This window comes from Triturus cristatus, chromosome 4_1 (genome assembly GCF_964204655.1).
Source record: "Triturus cristatus chromosome 4_1, aTriCri1.1, whole genome shotgun sequence".
NCBI lineage: Eukaryota > Metazoa > Chordata > Amphibia > Caudata > Salamandridae > Triturus > Triturus cristatus.
This window is the reverse complement of record NC_140585.1, coordinates 60,096,810-60,114,613: the sequence shown is the minus strand read 5'-3', so window position 1 is coordinate 60,114,613 and position 17,804 is coordinate 60,096,810. Positions and strand designations below refer to the sequence as shown.

Genomic DNA, 17,804 nt, shown 5'->3' with positions numbered 1-17,804 from the left:
ACTACCCCACATAAGGCTAGTCACCTGTGCCGCAATTGCACGGAAGTATTCCGGCGGTATGCGACACGGCGTATTCCAGTACATACACGAATCGAGGCAGGGCCATCATTTTAAATAGGGCAGCTTTCCCCAGTAACGTGAGCGGCAGCGCACCCCAATGACGTGCGTCGCGCTTGAGACGGTCTAGTGGGGGTTGCAGGTTCAGTTTTAGGAAGTCCGCCGGGTTTACAGTGACGTGGATACCCAGATATTTAAATTATCCCGTCGCCGTTTGAAGTGGGCAGTCCGCAGGGAGTCGAGGAGGAGGGCCGCACATACATTATCGATTTTGACCAGTTAATAGTGTAGCCGGACGCTCTCCTGAAGATTTCACAAATGTTAAGTAAAGTTAGGATTGAGCGCCTCGGGGAAGACAGATAGAGCAACACATCATCCGCATAGATGGAGATGCGGTCCTCCCAGTCATTTGTCCACCTGAGCCCCCGTATCAGGGGCTCCCAGCGCATCCATGTCGCCAAGGGCTCCAGCGCTAGGGCGAACAGCAGGGGCGACATGGGGGCACCCCTGGCGAGTGCCACGTGTCAGGGGAAAGTCTTCGGACATATGCCCATTGGCGGCAACATGGGCCATTGGTTTAGTATAGAGAAGTCGGACCCAGGCACAAAATTGGGCCCAAAGCCCATACTGCAAACAGGAAGGGCCATTCGACCATGTCAAATGTCATTCGCGCATCCAACGAGAGCAGCACCGCTGGCTCCTGTAAGCGCTCCACTCGGGCAATCACACCGTGCAAGCGCCGCAAATTGAGGGCCGTGCTTCTGCCGGGCATGAAACCAGACTGGTCTGGGTGTACAATTTCTGGCAAGTGTGGTGTCAGTCTGGTCGCCAAGAGTTTCGCAAGGACTTTCGCCTCTGCATTCAGCAGCGATATAGGACGATAGGAGGCACACTCAGAAGCAGGCTTGCCGGGCTTCAGTATAGCCACTATGGTGGCTGTTCGTTGGTCCCGTGGGAGTTCGTCCATCCGGAGACTGTCTATGAACATGTTAAGTAAGTGGGGGGCGACTGTCCCGGCTGTTCGCTTATAGAGCTCGACCGGTATGCCATTCGGTCCCACCGCTTTACCGGATTGTAGCGCTCCGATTGCCATTTGTACCTCTTCTACTGTAATGTCAGCCTCCAGGGCACTCGCCGCCTCAGCGGTAAGCCGGGGCATCGCTAAATCTTTCACATGTGGAGGAGTAGACTGCTTGGAAATGGCGCGCAAGAGCGTGCACTATCGCGCCTGGTTCAATTAGTGCCTGGCCCTCCTCAGATTTAAGTTGTGCTATCCACCTGGTTCCCCCCTCCCGTATATCGAGCCATGCCAGGAGCTTCCCAGTCTTATCACCCAGGTCATATATAACTGTTGCTTTGTGTACTCCGTGAGGTACGCCCTATATTTGGCCTGTGCGGCCTGCAGGTCAGAGGCCGACGCCTGAGAGGGGTCCCGAGCCTGGTGTGCCTCTGCCGTGCGCAGCTCTTGTTCGAGCGACTGCAGCTCTGCCTGATTTGCTCGCTTATGCGCTGCTATGGTAGGGAGAGCCTGTTCTCTGAGGACCGTTTTATATGCCTCCCACAAAATCGTCGGTGAGGCAACAGAGGGCGCATTTTCCGTAAAGTAGAGGAATGTTGCCTTCGTAAGTGCCTTGTGGATCGCGGGTACCTGGAGATAGCCGGGGCGTATTGATGGGATACGACGACGTGCGAGGCGGTAACTTGCGTATTGCAGGAGCAGCGGGAAGTGGTCAGATATTCCACAAGGGCAAAAACGGGGTAGACCACCCTAGGGCTGACAGGTCTAACATGAGTGCATGTCTGGCTTGTGATTGACAGGGGCTGGATGGTGTGCTTGGCTCTAGGAGCCAGGATGAGTCTGCTCAGTGGTGAATAGGGAGATCTGCATGTAGATGGGAGGGAGGAGTTGCACCTGAGACCTGAATAGGGCTGTGCCTTCCCTCCACAGTGCTGGCTCCGCCCCCTGTGGTGCGTCTGAGCACCCAGCCCCCACCTGACAATGGAGAGAGGAGCTGAGCAAAACAAAGTGCTCCAAAGCTCCCCCAGGAAATCTGTGTATAAGAGAAGGGGCTTTGACCCCATGAAAGTGTGCTCTGCTGTGCTGGTCCTGATGCTGGGGGCTGGTGCTGCTGGGCTCCAGGAGGAACCGCCACAAGGACCTGCCTCCCTGCTGGAGGGCCCTGTGTGCTGGCCTGCCTGAGCCCAGCCTTGTGCCCCCTGAACTTTTTGCCTTACTTTGAAAGAGCGCTTTGCTCTTTACTGCTGGCCAGAGCGCTCCATTCTTTTCCCTGGATTTTGGGATTTCAAGCGCCTGGGAAGCGCTATATCTTTATTTCCTGGTGAGCACGCTATTTTTATGTCCACGAGGAGCAGCGCTTCGTTTTTTAACAGGAGCACAAAGCTGCAATCATCTTTGTAAGGGAATCCCCCGCGTGAAGATTCCCCCGCAATCCGACTTATTTTCGGCGCGGGTGCCCACCCCGCTTATCAGCCTTATTGTGTTTATGTGCTTTTAGCGGGAGCCCACCCCGCTACTGGTAGTATTTGATTAACGGGAGCCTACCCCGTACTGGTGCCAGGAAAAGGAGCCACTGAAAGCCCTGAGGGCCGCCGCGCTGCCCGCGGCGACCCGGAAGTAGCCAGGGAAGCCCTGGTTGTGGGCGGGGCTTGGTAATGCACCGCCGGAAGTACCCGGGCCTCCCATGAGCTGGGGAAACCCGGGTCACTGCTGAAGCCAGGCGGGAGCCCACCCCGCACTGGCGACCAAAGAAGAATCCAGGCGGGGCTCCTGTGAGGAAGACGGAGCCCTGCGTGGTGAAGTGCTGCATCGCTGCATCGGCGGAGAACGGGAGCCCACTCTGCCTCCCAGAGCAGAAAGGAGAAAAGCCCGGGTGAACAGATGTGCTGGCCGAAGTCGGGAAGCAGCCTGTCTCGAGGCGGGGTTCCCGTGACCACGGTGAGAACCCCGTGTGCTGCCAACGCCGCCAAGCCTGCCACGGAAACTTCGCTCGGTGAACTGAAGGAGACCGCCTGAAGAGGAGACGGCCCCGGTACAGGAACACTCGAGACAGTCCCAGTGAGTGGGGCTGTAGTCCTTTTGTCAGGGGGTGGTTCGAGGCATATTTTTGGTGCATGCCCCACCCTCCATTGTGCAGTGATCATTGTTCCCAGAGGAGGGGGGCTTCTCAGGGCACAGTGGTGCCCGCGTGCTTGGGGGCTTCACAGCGGCACCGCAGTTGCGGGCCGCTGCCACGTCTTGGCATTTCCTTTGGTTATTTCTGAGTCCCGGAGGGTACTCCAACATGTCAGTACTTTGTTGGTCTTCAGTTGCGCCGCCGTAGCGGGCAACTGCAACTTGGGGGCGCATTTTGTTTTCAAGAGTCCCAGTGGGGGACTCACGCCCAGGTGGTGCCAGCACCATTCCCTGTGTGGGCAGTATGATTTCAGAGAAGCCCCAGTGAGACCCAGAGCAGGGCCCCCGAGCCCAGCGCCATTCTTACAGTGAGTGCCCACATTTCTGCCTGCACAGCTGCCCAGCAATTAGTGGGCAGCTGCCACGTTTAGGCCTGATCTTTTGCTTTGCTGCCTGCGCAGCCCGCCCGGACATTCTGGACAGCGGGCATTTGAGCCCCTGTGAGAGGCCAGTTGGTCTGGGGCCAGTTTTCAGGTGGTGTGCCCCCGCTTGGGGCCCACTGTGTTTATGATGGTGATTACATGATGTGTTATACCTAACATGATGCCTAATGTGATTTATGCGTAATGTATTTATGCCCCTGAGTGTGGGGCAGGATATATTTGATTCCTAATGTGTAGTGTATTTATGCTTAGGATGTTAGGGATAATGGGATTTATGCTAAGTTGATGATGCCAAGTTCATTTCTTCTGCCAGTAGCGCCTGGTTGTTATTACTGATTGACTACACTTATTATTTTATGCTACAGTTAGTATATGTCCTACATTTGCTAATTTCCCTTTGTGATTGTTCTGACAGTGGCCCAATTGGCCCTGTCAGGTGTATATAATCCCCTGTAGATACTGCCCAGTGCCAGTTGGCACAGTGTATATTATGTGATTATGATCTAATGTGTTTATTATAATACAAAGGCTATTTTTATATATAACCTTGTGTGGAGTTCCTTTTGTGGTGTGCCTGGGCTGTTATTGCTGTGTGCGCGCGCAAACGCTTTGCACATTGCCTCCGGGATAAGCCTGACTGCTCGTGCCAAGCTACCAAGGTGGTGAGCAGGGGTTATCTGCCCTGACTAGAGTGGTGGTTTCTCCTTGGCTTTGACGCAAGCCTTAGCCAACCAGAAATCCCAATTCTAACATCTCACTAGTGTCATATGCTGATGACACTCAGCTAATTATTTCCCTGTTGGCAGAGTCGACTGGCTCTTGTGTCAAATCTAAAAACTGTGTATCAGCGTTGACCAAATGCATGCACGACAACTTTTCAAAACGTAACTAAACAAAAACAGTGATCCAAGGAGTCTAGCTGCCTGGATGCAATTTTACATGCCCTCCAGAACACTACGCTCCACAAATCCAAACCTGGCCCACATCCCTCGTTACAGCAGAGCCAGAACGGGAGGTTGTTCCTTCCATGTCTTAGCTCCGACCCGATGGAATTCTATACCTCCTAACCTTAGAAAGATTCAATATCACTTACTATTCCGGAAACAGTGGAGGACCCAGCTCTTCTTCATCTGGGCTGACGATTTCGCCTCTCTGCCGCTGTGTTTCTTAGGATCCTTTTATGTCCCTTGATGATATTGTCTGACACCTGGACCCTCACCTTCCCCTCAGGGCAGGTAGCCTTCAGATGTTGTGCTTTCTAGGGCTCTGCTCCCCTCTTGTAAAGGGTCAAAGTGGTAAAACCCTTGCAGCAAGTGCCTTTATCAGCCGCAGGACTAAGATACAGTGCACACCAATTCCCAGCCCAGTAAAAGCCTGAAACAGACCCAAAATGGAACATGTACCTACATGTTCACCTCCTCTGTTTGTACCTCATAAGTATCTACCTGTACACTTCCTCCGTTTGTATGCCCCGTGCGAGCTTCTCTAAAGACGCTTTTGATCCTTCTACTGCCAACCATGGCGTTTTTCTATCAGATCATTACCTGATGTCTGCTGTGTTCATAGAGTCACTCCTCTGCTTTAGCTGTCAATGAACCCTTCAGTGCGAGTACACAGACATAAGGGAGTATGGAAGGTGATGAACAGGGAGTAAGGTAAGGCTGATTTTAAGAAATTCCCAAAGGTGTAAATGGGGGAACATCGTTTACAACGCGGGGATTACATCGCGATGCCATTGCATCGCGGTTTTTACAACGCAAGTCGTTACAACGACTTGCGCTAGATGGCGCTCTAGGACAAGGAATAGTATAATTTACTATCCAACACCTTCCCTACTGTACGTAGACTGGAGTTGGAATAGTAAATTATACTACTCCTAAGTCCAGCGCCCTCCAACGCAAGTCGTTGTAACGACTTGCGTTGTAAAAACCGCGATGTAATGTACCGCGATGTAAATGTATGCGTTGTAACGTCATACATCCGTGTAAATGCTGCACTCCCCTGAAAGCAATGGGCATCTTGTCAGACTCTGCCAATGCTCCATCCACCGACCGAGAAGCATGCTGGCACTAAACAGAAGACATTAAGTCAGATACCCTGGTAAGGTAGAAAAAGACAAAAAGCAGACACGTATTGGCAGCAGAGATATTGCAGGTATTTTACTGGTTGTGATGGAATTTCTATAATAAATGCTGCAATCTTCCAACAAATGCTTGAACCATCCCTAGGAATGTGGCAAAGATAACTGAACAAACAGAAAAGTAAAGACAGGAGTTGGAACTTCAGCTGCTCCAGTGTAAACTGGAAAGTACTGTCAAGAAGAGTATGAATGGAGCTACATTTGTTATATACTTCCTGAAGTGTTTCCTTTATTATGTACTTCCTGGAGCGTTACCATTATTGTATACTTCCTGGAGCGTTACCTTTATTATATACGTCCTAGAGCGTTCCCTTTATTATATACGTGCTATAGCGTTTCCTTTATTATATACTTCCTGGAGCGTTACCTTTATTATATACTTCCTGAAGAGTTTTCTTTGTCCTGTAGTCTTGAAAGGGTTAATGCTGTCATACAATTCCTGAATCTAAAGTGACAGCAGCACATCCTGATCCATCTCTTTTTACATAATCTCTTCTTGTTTAAATGAAATCTTAGCCATGTACGTCTTCGTAAAGCTGTACCTCTAGCGAGTGGGCACTCCATGTGTGCTCTTTCTGAACTAAGTTACTGTGTGAACACTGGACAATCGCCTCCTTCTCTGAATTAAGCAAAATGTGACATGTTCAATAGAACATTTAGTTAAATAACTGTATGGTGAAATATCTCTTGGTAACTTTCATAAATGGTCACGACGAGATGTCTTTTACAACTAGTTAAATATTTTGTATTCACATTCTCTTACATTTCCATTTAGTGATTTTAAATCTCTTTACATCCAATAGGAAACCAGCCTTGAATGCACAAATGATCGTGAAACATGACCGTAATCGTGCAAATCTGAAAAAAGTGGTTAGAAAAAATGAGCTCCAATATTCAGGAAAAGATCTGCATAGTCAGAGTCTGAGGAACCTGAACATAAACTGCTAGATCCTGGAAGAGGCAATCCAGAGCAATTCTCTGCATGTAAGAGTCTGAGCTGTGCACCTCCACACAACAGGACTAAGAAATGACCTCTAGAAAATTAAGACAACAACACTGACAAACCACTTCCTGTATAAACAGGTCTCCACCACCAGCTTTGATCATGTGTTCGGTATGAGGTGGATACAGCATTGCTCTGCTTCCTGTAATGATGGCAGACCATCATTCAGCACGCTAGGTGTATTGTAAACTTTTCGGCCAAACCACAGGAGCAAGAGAAAAGCACAAAGGAGTGGAGCCAGACAACTGAAGAGTAAAGGAAAGAGAGGGTCTCTGATCTACAACAGACTGTCCCAATTTGCATCGACCTGAAGGAAGACTAATCTTTACCCGTAAACATGCAAAACCATTCCGCAATCTAAGGACATAACCACCTACAAAGAAGCTTTACCTGCCACAATTATAATATATGTAGTTGGTGAGTCTTGTATTTCATTGTGAAATCTGAAATCAAGCATCCAAAATACCACACACATACAGGGAATGTGTGAATAACACAAGTGCTTTATCAACCATGTTAGCTCCTCAGGAAACGCAGTCATGGAATGCAGACAAATATAAACCCGACCCAGAGACACTAACCAAGAAAGAAGAATCAAACACATGCAGCAAGAGCTTTAGTTTGTCATCACTACTAAAGAGCCATCAGCAAACACACACAGGAGAAGCAACGTGCAATTGCAATGAATGTGTGAAGAACTTTGGTCAGTTAGCACTCCTAAAAGATCAACAGCAAACAAAAATGGGGGAAAAACCGTACCATTGCACCAAATGTGGGAAGAGCTTCAGTCAGTTATCACAACTCCAAAGACATCAGCGAACACACACTGGGGAACAACCATACCATTGCACTGAATGTGGGAAGGCATTCAGTCAGTTATCAAATCTTAAAAGCCATCAGCGAACACACACAGGAGAAAAACCATACCATTGCAGTGAATGTGTGAAGAGCTTCAGTCAGTTATCAAATCTACAAACACATCAGCGAACACATACTGGGGAAAAACCATACCATTGCAATGAATGTGGGAAGAGCTTTAGTCTGTTATCACAACTCCAAACACATCAGCGAACACATACTGGGGAAAAACCATACCATTGCAATGAATGTGTGAAGAGCTTTAGTCTGTTATCACAACTCCAAACACATCAGCGAACACATACTGGGGAAAAACCATACCATTGCACTGAATGTGTGAAGAGCTTTACTGTGTTATCACAACTCCAAACACATCAGCGAACACATACTGGGGAAAAACCATACCATTGCAATGAATGTGTGAAGAGCTTCAGTCGGTTATCACACCTACAAGGACATCAGCGAACACATACTGGGGAAAAACCATACTATTGCAATGATTGTGGAAGTAGTTTTAGTGATTCCTCAACTCTCAGGATTCATCAGCGAACACACACCGGGGTAAAACCATACCATTGCACTGAATGTGTGAAGAGCTTCAGTCGGTCATCACACCTACAAGGACATCAGCGAACACATACTGGGGAAAAACCATACTATTGCAGTGAATGTGGAAGTAGCTTTAGTGATTCCTCAAATCTCAGGAGTCATCAGCAAAGACACATAGGGAAAAAGCCATTACAGTGCGGTGAATGTGTGAAGAGCTTCAGTCGGTTATCACAACTCCAAACACATCAGCGAACACACACGGGGGAAAAACCATACTATTGCAATAAGTGTGTGAAGACATTCAGTGTGTTATCAAATCTTCGAAGACATCAGAGAACACACACAGGAGAAAAACCATAGCATTGCAGTGAATGTGTGAAGAGCTTCAGTCGGTTATTGGACCTACAAAAACATATTCGAACACGCACAGGGGTAAAACCATTCCATTGCAATGAATGTGGAGTAGTTTTAGTGATTACTCAAATCTCAGAAGTCATCAGCAAACACACACAGCGGAAAAGCCATTACAGTGCCGGGAAAGTATGAAGAGCTTTAGTCTGTTATCAATTCAGCCGAGACATCAGCGAACACACACAGGGTAAAAACCATATGATTGCAATGAATGTGGAAATAGTTTTAGTTGTTCCTCAAAATTAAGGAATCATCAGCGAACACACACACAGGGGAAAAAACTTTCAAGTGCACTGAGTGTGTTAAGTGTTTAGTCAATTATCAGAAATACAAAGACCTCAACGATCACACACAGGTGATAAACCCCTACCACTGCAGTGAATGAGGCAGTAGTTTTAGTGCCCCTTCAAAATTAAGAAATCCGCAGCGAAGCCACTTAGGGGGAAAACCATTCAAGTGCGCTACACAAACTCAGACAGGGGAGAAACCATACCATTGTAGTGGATTTGGAAGTGTTGTGGGAAGGATTTTCAGCTAATTATAGGGATTAGTGATAAAACCTATAAACACAACACACTTGAATAAGTTTAACAAGCACAGACCGGAGAATATTTCTAGCTGATTTTGTTGTTTGGTCATTTTGTGCAATAACTGATTCAATGACAGCTGCTAGAGAACAACGTCCAACGGCACAAGAAGTCAAAGTAGGAAATTGTGACCTGTAACTCTGAGCGTTAATGCTTGCAGTGCACATCATTTATCTCTGAAGCCCAGACGCAGGAGAAATTATGCTCATTTCACTCATCACATGCATCTGTTATTGCAACTACCATAGTAGCACTTCCCCAGAGGTGTCCAATATCAAGCTGGATCCTTGGGAAATTTGCTGGCTCACCACTGACTGTAAATGATTCACGGCCAGATTAATTGTATATGAATATATTTGAGACCTTTCTTATTTACAGAGAATCACCCAACCAACTCCTAACTGGTGAAAGGACAGAATCCGTGCATGATGGCGAAAGTATTGATCGGAGAGAGAGCTGACGAAAACTTTAGTTCTTAATATGTTTCTGAAAGCTTAATGGTTAAGTAAAGAATGAATCTTGAGCAGTAAAGAATTATAGCTCTAAGAGTCCAGAACTATTGACTCCCTGCTTTACATTTCTTGAACCTTGGCACTGGAAAGAAAATATGGATTCAGAAGTAGAGGAACACAAAAGATACTCAGTTTTGACACAAATTATATTCAAGTTTGCATTTACAAGCAAAAAGAAACATTTGTTTGCCGGTGAATGAATGGACATAAAAAGTATGTGCTGCCTTGTAAGCAAACAGTGAAACTTTGTGATGCAGTTGGGAAGTCCTCCGACCACAAATAAGATAGATCGAAGCATTCTGAATCATCTGTAACGTGCTTTTGTGTCGCTTGAGCTGCCAAATACACCGTGTTCTCATAGCCCAGCCTTGCCTAGAGGAAGGAGTTCACTGATATAATATACACATCAGAAGGAAGGATACATCTTTAGTAGCCAAAGATAGTAGAAACAAATGCTTTCCACCAAGTTCATTTTAACAAAGTGCTGAGTCCGGGAAGTTCTTCCTGCTGCCGACCATCACCACCACCACCCCCCAGCCAGTGAGGAACAGCAACAAGACTGCTCTTCAACACACCCATCCTTATACATAACACACTGCAGGGGTTTGCTCCAGGGTCAAACTCACTTTACTTTCACGTTTACAGCAACCAGTTCTAAACTGGACAATTTATATTTAGGAAAAAGTGGTTTGTACGGCCATTAGTGGCATAAGAAATTTGACACCCAATACTTTATAAATCTGTATTAATGATACATAACCAAACATCCAAACACCACCCATGTATAGACATCCAAGAGCCTTTAAAAACCACACTACAGAGGTGTGTACCAGGATCAAACTCAATTTACTTTAACCATTAACATGAACTAAATTATGATACAGCAAGAACAATCATGAGGCTATGAAATGTACACAATGATGACTAGATTTTACATATTAATAAGATATGCATGTTTTTTGATATGTAATAAAACAATACATTTATTTGAATTCATGGTATTTGACTGCTGATTGCATAGGAGATCTTAAATGTGATTTATTCCCTAAACTATAAAGATAATTTGTGATGTCCGCAAGGAGCCTAGTTTATTTGGCAATGAAGGGGTCAAATCTCACTAGCATGACTGGTTTCAGCAGGGAGTCTGGCGCAGGTTGAATCATACGGGACTATTCTCGCCAGTATGCCTTCTCTCAGAGTGAGTGTTGTTTTTCTGCTCAAGATATTACTACCTCTCCTTCTGTGTTAATGAAGAGAGAAGTGCTACCTGTAATACTGAGATCTGGGCTTCACTCCTGTTTTGGGAACATAATTCAGTCGTTTCTACCCAATCCATACCCGATTTGTTTAGGAAAGCTAAAAAGATGTCTATATCCTGGTTCTACTCTTGTTAATAATCTATAAAAATACCACAGGATGTTGAGTACTTGAAAGCAGTGTGCCACACAAGGGATTTAAACATGAATTTGTCAAATACAAAATGTACTCTTTTTTTTTTTTTTAAAGGTTCTTCTATAGTGCTCCTTTATCTAATAATGTCTGTTGGGTTTTCTTCGAGAGCTCTTTCTCACTCAGAAGTTCTCCATCAACAGACCCAGTGGGAATTCCTATGAAAGGCTGACAATCTGTCCAACTATAAACAGGGCTGGTGGGTGGACCGGTGGTTTGGCTTGTATAATGCTTTGTTGCATTTTTGATAGAGTCCCCTGTCCACCACACCCTGACTCCAGCTAGTCTTTCTTTAGTGATTTTTCTATTTTGGGTTACATTTGAAGACTGTACCTTACCTTTATAGTTTGACAGGTGGTCCACGGTCTGCCAGAGGAGCAGGCGCAACAACTTCCCCTACCCCGTTGGACTACCGTCCACCATATTTAGCGATCTCCACCAACCTGGCTATCCCTATGTCTTCAGAGGAGCAACAGGAGCTCCTCTAAAAGCACCTAAAGTTTGCTGAGTGGCTACCATGTTTCACACGGGTGCCCAACAGTCTTTTTTTGTTTTACTCCTAAACTGAGAGTTTGCTTTTGCTTTTTGTAAAACCAATAAATAATGTACTTGATACACTGAGAGCTTTCTACAAGGGAGTCTGGGTCATTTTTTTCCTAGTTTTTTTCTGTTTGAGACAGCCAGTCTTTATATAACGTTCCTGAAGAGAAGTAAGTAGGTCAGAATGCTTACCATAAGTAGGACAGATGGTCTGATGTACGTACACCAACCGCCCCAGGTATGTCGGTCATTGCTGTGAGGGTTCAAGCGGTTCTGACCTCTGTTCAAACAGAGGGTAATAGTGATAGATTCTTCTCACCAACATTCAAAATTCTCCAATTTATTTTTATAATTCATTCTTCCTTAGAGACCTTGGTTGGAAGTTTTCAACATTGTGTCAGGTTTTGTGCAAAACAAGTGTGCCATTCTCCAAGGCTGTACTGTTGCATCAAAGGTTGTATAAAAGCAGTGTGCCGTCCTCCGAGGCTGTGCTGTGTAATCAGATTATGTGTAGAAGTAGTGTGCAGCCTTCTTCGGCTGCATAAAGACGTATGTAAAACCATTGTGTCGCTATACGCTTGCTGCCGACTCTGGCATCATAGCGTCCACCTTCTACTTAGGATCCTATCTGTTTGCTGCAGACTGCGGCGTCCTAGTGTCCACCTTCTTCCTGGGTGCCTATCTGTTTGCTGCCGACTGTAGTGTCATAGTGTCTGACGTCTACATGGGGTCCTATCTGTTTGCTGCTGACTGTGGCGTCACCTGGAATCCTATCGGTTTGTTGCCGACTGCGGTGGCATAGTGTTCACCTTCTACCTGGGAACCTATCTGTTTGCTGTCGTCTGCAGTGTCATAGTCTCCGCCTTCTACCAGGGATCCTATCTGTTTGCTTCCGCCTGCGACGTCATAGTGCCCACCTTCTACCTAGGATCCCATCTGTTTGCTGCCGACTGCGGCATCATAGTGTCCACCTTCTACCTGGGATCCTATCTGTTTGCTGCCGACTGCAGTGTTATTGTGTCCGACTTCTACCTGGGGTCCTATCTGGTTGCTGGAGACTGTGGCATCACCTGGAGTCTTATCTGTTTGCTGCTGAGTGCGGCATCATAGTGTCCACCTTCTACCTGGGTTCTGTGTTCCCTCTAAGCTGCATGCCTGTGCGGCCACGCACAATGTCATTTTCACCGTGCAGGGGGCCTTAAGGGGTGCGCAAAACAAAGGAATCTCCTGCTGACGGGAGAAGCGCCCTTGATGGCTTGCTAATGAATGTAGAGTAAGGGTGATATTTTTCTTCCTGATTCTCGATTTGAACAAGCCTTGAACAGATGCGACTCACCATCTCCACTATCACCATTCTCAGAAGAAAAAATAGTAACAAACTGTTTTTGAAACATCGATAGCAGACACAAGATTTACACACCATGCAAGTGTGAAAATAAGGAACATGTTTGTGCGAGTACCACAATTTTTATATTAAAAGCACAAGCTGTTTTATTTACATGCTTGTATTTAAAAGATGTTGCTACTGCAAAAGCCCCGGCTTATAATGGTGAGATGTTCAACTTAATTTAATTAGGGAGGTAGAGAAATACTAAGCTGGAAAAAAATAAGCGCGGTTCAAAATGACTGCCATAAAATAATCTGCATCTCAGACATGCTGTTCTCCACCTTTAGGAGGGACTTTAAATTGAATAAACCAACAGTGTTGAAAAATTTAAGATATTACATTCTTCTTTGTGTGCACTTTTGAAAGCTGCTCTGCTGTTCTTTTACACACATATGTGGTTTCTCCAAATTGCTCTTAATAATTACAGTTCCCATCTGGCAGGCATGCAGCAGTAGTTACTACTAGCACTTCGTGAAAACCAATCACATAAACCGAATACTCAAAAGACAGTTAGCAATACCAGGATTGCTGAATGGGAGCAGAAGTAAATCTAAGCTGTTATTAAAAATAAGACCCCTAAGGAAAATAAAGGGACCAGAGTATGTGTACGAGTGAGTTGGGTACTAAGCATTTGTAATACAGCTCCAAATAACCCTTGGATGAATGTGTATTTCACAAATACATGTATGATTCCCTATCTGGTACACATTTTCTCCCAGCATTGACATACAAACGGATATGCTTTGAATCTGCATTCTGCCCATTAGTTCTTCCTGCTCATTTCTTTGCTTCTCCCACTTAACGGAGGATACCATGCTTGATGCAGACAGCACCACATTATGTGTGCTAACCTGACCTCGGTCCAGGCAGCACTCTCCCCGGCAGCTCCGCCAGTAGCTTCCCGCCCACAGCAGCCCCAGCAGCAGAGTTCGAGCCTCGCGCCCGACTCTGCCACAGGTTCTGAGCTCTTGAGATTTCGCGCTTCTGACCAGCGCTGTGTTGTGACTTGTGTTTCTGTATTTGTGGTTTTCATTTCTGTACAGGTACTGCCTCAATTTCACTCCTAGCGCCGTAGCGCCTTTTCATCTCCCGCCCTCGAGCCCCGTCGCTCTATTCCCCTTAGCCCCGACCCCCTCCAGACTCCCGCCCGCCTCCTCCTCGATCCCGCCCCCTCTCCTTCATAACGGCGCCTGCTGCGCGGTTGCGCAGCGGATGCGTTTCTGGCGCGCCGAAGGTGCACCTAAGGCAAGCCCGTCTGCGCCCGTCCGCGCCTGGACCGCATCCATCCCCAGGAACCCTGGTTCCCCAGGCCTCCACCGCTACACCTTCGCTAGCCTCCTCGCACTCAAGCCCAGGCACCTCGCGTCCTGCATACGAGCCTCGCCCGACAACACACAAGGAGCCTTCTCGTGCGTTCACTGCCGGAGTTTCTTCTCCTTAGACGTCACGGCTACAGACATCAAAATACCACCTGCCACCAAACCCCCCTGCAACATTAACTGCATTCTTCTCAACATGCGATCCCTTCACTGGCACGCCATAGAGATATGGGACATGCTCGACACACTCGCTCCTGACGTCGCCTTCTTCACTGAAACCTGGACTAACGCCACCTCCAGACCTGACATCGCCACGGCTATACCGGACGGCTACAAGCTCCTGAGGAAAGACCGCCCAAACAGCCCGGGGGGAGGCCTCGCCATCGAACACAAAACCTCCCTCCAACTCTCCAGCCCAAGCAGCACTCTCCCCAACTTAGAACACCTCCACTTCCAGATCCATACCAACCTCAGGACTACGCTATGGGGCACGCTCATCTACAGACCACCAGGACCTCGCGCCCAGCCCACTACCACCATCACAGAAATCACCGCATCCCACGCCATCACCTCCATGGACTACATCCTGCTCGGAGATCTAAATTTCCACCTCGAGAACCGCCAGGACCCCGATGCCAACGTGCTCCGCGAGAATCTTGCCAACCTGGGACTTAATCAACTGGTATGCACACCCACGCACATTGCAGGACACACACTGGACCCCATCTTCGCGGAAGGGTCAAACATCCGGTTCACCCACACCACCCGGCCCACCTGGACACACCACCACTTCATCCACTTCACTTGTACATCCAGCACCGCACCCAAACCAGCCCCGCGCCCGCCTCGACAGAACTGGAGTAAGATCACTGAAGAACTTCTTACCTCCACCCTCCTCCACGACCCCCCTCGGCCACCACCGACACCAACGCTGCAGCCAAGGAACTACACCGGTGGTTCGCAAGTGCACCCACAAACTAGCACCTCTCCGGCAAACCACCACAAAACGCCCTCCTAAGGCTGCCTGGTTCATCACCGAACTCCTAGAAGCCAGACGCACCTGCAGATGCCTCTAAAAAACGTGGAGGAACCAGAAGACCACTGAAGCCCACACCGACCACAAGATCGCCATTAAGAACTACCAAAAGCTGATAAGGGACACCAAAAGAACCTTCATCAGGGATAAAACCGACACCAACGCATCCAACACAAGGGAACTTTTCAACGTCATCAAGCAGTTCACCAAACCCTCATGCGAAGCCATCGACATCACACCCTCCCAAGATCTCTGTAACAAGCTCAGCGCCTACTTCCACCGGAAGATCATGACCCTCTAAGACAACTTCAGCGAGCCAACAAATGCCTTCACCCCTCCACCCACCACCACGCCAACCATCACCACCTGGGACCCCGCATCCATCGAACTTATCTCCACCACCATGAAGAAAACGCACTCAGGAGCCCCTACGGACCCGTGCCCCCCGCACATCTTCCACAGAGCCTCCACAGCCATCGCCCCCGAACTAGCTCCCACCATCTACTCCTCCCTGGCCTCCGGCACCTGCCCCATGGACTGGAAACGCGCAGAAGTGAAGCCCCGCCTCAAAAACCATCGGCTGACCCGACTGACCTCAAGAACTACCAACCCATCTCCCTACTCCCTTTCGCTGCCAAAGTCACAGAAAGACTCGTGAACGCCCAACTGACCACCTTCATCAAAGAGAACTGCATCCTGGACCCCTCCCAATCCGGTTTCCACAGCAACCACAGCACCGAGACTGCCCTGCTCGCCACCACCGACGACATCCGCATGCTGCTCGACCAGGGCCACACCGCAGCCCTCATCCTCCTGGACCTCTCCGCAGCTTTCGACACCGTCTCACACCGCACACTAACCGCCAGGCTCCACAACGCGGGAATTCAGGGGGATGCCCTCAACTGGATCCGCTCCTTCCTCTCCAGAAGAACACAGAGGGTCATGCTCCCCCCCTTCCTCTCCGACCCCACCGACATCATCTGCGGAGTTCCCCAAGGATCTTCTCTGAGCCCGACTCTATTCAACATCTACATGACCCCCATCGCCGCCATAGTCAGGCAGCACGGGCTCAGCATCATATCCTACGCTGATGACACCCAGCTCATCCTCTCCCTCACCAAGAGCCCAGAAGACACTAGACTCAGCTTCCAAGAAGGAATGAGAAACATGGCCACCTGGATGAAGGACAGCTGCCTTAAACTCAACTCCGAGAAGACCGAGGTTCTCATCTTCAGACCCTGCCTCTCCGCCTGGAGCAACTCCTGGTGGCCTCCCGCTCTCAGGGCCCCACCCACCCCTACAGACCACGCTCTGAACCTCGGCATAATCCTCGACTCCTCGCTCCCCATGAACCGCCAAATCAACGCTATCTCCTCCGCCAGTTTCAACTGCCTCCGGATCCTACGAAAAACCTTCAAGTGGATCCCCCCAGACTGCAGAAAGACCGTCACCCACGCACTCATCACATGCAGGCTCGACTACGGCAACACCCTCTATGCCGGAATCAACAAATCCCTTCTACGCAAATTCCAAACTATCCAAAAGAGGCCCCCAGGCTCATCCTGGGGATACCATGCCCTGGCAGAGGTCCCCCGCATCCACAGAAACAGAGCTGGAGGGAGAGCCTTCTCCTACACCGCAGCCACTACATGGAACACTCCCAGCAGAAATGATACGCTCTCCAACCCTGCTCACCTTCAGACGGGCACTCAAGACCTGGCTTTTTGACTGACCGGAGCAGCCTTTCTTTCCCCCCCAGCGCCTTGAGACCCTCATGGGTGAGTAGCGCGCTTTATCAACCCCTGATTGATTGATTGATTGATTATATATTAGGACATCTGGGTTGCAGAGCTAAGTTGGTCTAGGAATGGGATTCTGCAATGGACTAAAGTGACGATGTGGAAGGAGTGGTGGATCTGCTCTGCATAAGTCATGATGTAAGGGGGTAGAATGCCAATTATATCAAAAGTCAAAAAATTAGAAGAGGATGGGCTAGCTTCAGTTTGGCAAATTCGGAGGGTTGCCAGAAAGGAGGTCCTAGAAGAAGGAGTCCAAAACAAATGATAGCCAATTCTGCAGCACTACTTCGAGAAGCCACATTAGTAATTCAAAGCACTTTCTTTACAGTACAATGTAGAAAACAACATTTTTAAAAGATAGGGAACACCAGTGTTAATAAAACGAGTGGGCAGTCCAATTGCTTGACATACGTTTTCCTGTTGTAAATATTTCAGTGCAAAGTGTAGTGGGGTGCTATGACCACAAAAAGGAACCGAGGCTCACTTCCTAAGCTGCTATCTTCGAATTAATTCAAGCAGTCTTTCAAGCAGTGCATGAATTGTAATCACAAAGGCATTACAACTGTTGTGGGGAAATTCTT

The 17,804-nt window shown here is 48.1% G+C and overlaps 2 protein-coding genes across 3 annotated transcripts in view; both read left to right on the top strand.

Annotated features, from left to right (window-relative positions):
- LOC146839506 (uncharacterized) overlaps positions 1-10,685 on the top strand; it is a 38,336-nt gene extending 27,651 nt beyond the window's left edge. For both annotated transcript variants that reach the window (XM_085651545.1, XM_085651546.1), the window contains one exon: positions 6,577-10,685. In XM_085651545.1, coding sequence (XP_085507671.1) covers positions 7,290-8,543 — 1,254 coding nt within the window. In that variant the 5' untranslated portion in view covers positions 6,577-7,289 and the 3' untranslated portion in view covers positions 8,544-10,685. The remainder of the gene's footprint in view (positions 1-6,576) is intronic.
- The window catches only part of LOC146839505 (uncharacterized), an 87,434-nt gene that overhangs the window by 27,577 nt on the left and 42,053 nt on the right, over positions 1-17,804 (top strand). The window lies entirely within an intron of this gene.